Here is a 2,843-nt window from a genome sequence, read left to right as displayed (position 1 = left end):
ACATTTAATGAATTAACATTATAATCACACATTAGTCTGTTTGAAAATGAGACAAACAAATAGTTCTGTGATACTACAGGATTAATCCAAGCACACATTGTACTGTAAGTATCAGTGTGCAAGTATGTTCATTTACCTCCTTCAGGGGTCATTGTTGAATAATACAGAAATAAGGGAAGTCTAAAATGTGTGTGTGTGTGTGTGTGTGTGTGTGTGTGTGTAGTGATATTGTGGGCTTCACACAGCTGTCCAGCAGCAGCACACCTTACCAGGTCGTGGACCTCCTCAACAAACTCTATACGACGTTTGACGACATCATCGACAACTACGACGTCTACAAGGTGGAAACCATCGGAGACGCCTGTGGGTGACACACACACACACAGAGTGTAACTGTTAGCTACTGTGTATTAAGGTCCTGTCGTACATTGTTGTCACTAACTTTAAGTGACTGGATGTGCTCAGGTATGAAGATGTTTCCAATATTTAGTCTACCTTGACTATATTAATGGGGTGGACAGAATATTGGAAACACCTCTTAGTGTAGGTCAAACAACAGTCTCCACCAAAACAAAGTCTCTGAAACAGTTTCAACATGAACTGAACATTATTTTAACCTCCATGTAACCTCCATACTGTGTCATGGTGTGGTTGTGTAGACATGGTGGTGTCCGGTGTTCCCAAGGAGAACGGGATCCTCCACGCCTCCGAGATCGCCAGCATGGCTCTGGACCTGGTGGGCGTCTGTCGCACCTTCAGGATCCCCCACAAGCCGAACACACAGCTGCAGATACGAGCGGGGATACACTCCGGTAAACACACGCCTCAAACACAACAAATCCACTCATCATAAACCTGCTCTGACCATCTCTGTCTCTCTTCAGGTCCAGTGGTGGCGGGGGTTGTAGGGACGAAGATGCCTCGTTACTGTCTTTTTGGAGACACAGTCAACACAGCATCCAGGATGGAGTCCACCAGTCTGGGTAACACACAGTAACATCTCCACATGACTCTGACCATAGACGCTATTAAATTTTCAATGTTTTGAAGGTCATTTACTTCTGAGCAGGGATGTTTTTGAAAACTCTCCTTGTTGGTGTGTTCAAGGACACTCAGCTACCCTCTTGTGATAAAAGTATTAGAACAATGAGTATATGACTCTCACCGTCATGGAGAAAACTTGGAAATGTAAAATATGTGAATTGTATTTTTGTACTAAATCCAGCGGCGTCTTCCTTTCTGAATGCGTGAACACTAAGTCTGTGTCTTTTCAGCGCTGAAGATCCAGTGCAGCTCCAGTGTGTTTTACCTGCTGGAGGAGATCGGCGGCTACGTGCTGAGTGCAGAGGGATGCTGCAGGTCAAGGTGAGCCGGCCCGCCACAGTCCAGATCTCCGGCTGGGAGCTTAGCGCGTAAACCCTCTGGATCTGTGTCTCTCCAACAGGGGAAAGGGGACATGGTGACTTACTGGTTGGAGGGAAGAAGACGTCTCTGGCCTCCAAGGACGTCGGCGCCGACTCCAAGACAACCAAACACATCCTCATGGAGGCAGAGAGACGGAAGAAAGAGCAGGAGTTGTACTCCTCCATACCGGTGTCTGAACAACGATCTCCTCCTGGATCCAGCCTGACCCCCAAAGAGTTTATCATTTGATGTGATTTCCTCAGTTGTCGTCAGTGTTTGTTGACTGTTAGTGTTACATGTACGCAGCGTGTGCTGTTTTAATGTCATTGATCCCTGCAGCTTAAATATCTTAACTGGCAGGAAAAGTCATTATGCTAACAAAACTAGTTACTCTGTACGTCTTGATAATCACTGTCACACCTTAAATTCTTTGACGCAGGCTGATCTCAAAGACAGGCTTTTATTTCTGGTCTCACATTTTTAAGAATATTTGATCAAATTTTAGTAGGACTGGCCATCGAGAACCGGTTCCAACTTTCAAAAATCACGATTCCAGCGGAATCGTTTGGAAAATTTGGTTTCGAATATGATCTTTAGTTCCAAATTTAACATGCAAGTTTTGGTTTCCGTAGCAGCCACCATACTTCCAGGCAAAGCTCAGGTCTGCACAGAACAAAACATGACACACTTACTTCTTGCACGGGAGGATGCACTATGAATATAATATCTACGCCTGCATGATGTACAAATCAACAAGAAGTGTTTGTCGCGCTGCTCCGGTCTCACTGTCCTGTCTCGTCCTCCTCAGGCAACCCTGAACTAACAAGAATTTCGTCACAAGTGAAACTTGTAGTGATGCAAGTTGCTTGACCAAATTGCTAAAATTATGGCGAACAACGTTACTGTAATGTGTTTTTTTTTCTAGATAAAAGTACGCAAATTTCTAAGACCTACCACTGCTAATGTTAAACCGGAGACTCGGCGTGAAACTCCGTTCACCTTAGCCCAGAACCTGAGTTGAAAATTTATAAGAACCGCAATCGAAAGGAAGAATCACAATCATTGAAATCAAAACGATGCCCAACACTACATTTTTGTAAGAAGCCCGCACTGTTTTGCGATGTGACAGCCAGAGCCACTCACAGAATCGTGATATTAATCGGGCTGTGACGACACAACAAGACTATTATTTTAACACTATTTTAAGCAATCTTGAACGATGAATATATGACTGGTAAAAAATTTAATTTACCCGACTGAAAGTCACATAATGCAAAACAATGCAGGTGCATTTTGAAGTTACTTAAATATTGTATGCGTTTTGTCTGTCCCCGTTCATTGTTTCCACCGGGTTCCCAAAACGCTGCCACACAAACCATTTAAAAGTGCATCTTCTATGCTAATTTCACCCTCACACTCCTTCACGCTGATAATGTGAG

The 2,843-nt window shown here is 43.9% G+C and overlaps 1 protein-coding gene across 1 annotated transcript in view; it reads left to right on the top strand.

Moving 5' to 3' along the window:
- LOC119911994 (atrial natriuretic peptide receptor 1-like) overlaps window positions 1-1,653 on the top strand; it is a 4,604-nt gene extending 2,951 nt beyond the window's left edge. The window contains exons 2-6 of the mRNA XM_038730966.1: window positions 224-363; window positions 660-812; window positions 885-983; window positions 1,275-1,340; window positions 1,445-1,653. Of these exons, the coding sequence (XP_038586894.1) occupies window positions 224-363; window positions 660-812; window positions 885-983; window positions 1,275-1,340; window positions 1,445-1,653 (667 nt within the window). The remainder of the gene's footprint in view (window positions 1-223; window positions 364-659; window positions 813-884; window positions 984-1,274; window positions 1,341-1,444) is intronic.
- Window positions 1,654-2,843: the final 1,190 nt, after the last annotated feature.

This window comes from Micropterus salmoides, unplaced genomic scaffold (assembly GCF_014851395.1).
Source record: "Micropterus salmoides isolate LMB-PRFRI ecotype aquatic unplaced genomic scaffold, ASM1485139v1 Ms_hic_scaffold_2, whole genome shotgun sequence".
NCBI lineage: Eukaryota > Metazoa > Chordata > Actinopteri > Centrarchiformes > Centrarchidae > Micropterus > Micropterus salmoides.
This window is presented reverse-complemented; position numbering and strand designations above follow the sequence as displayed.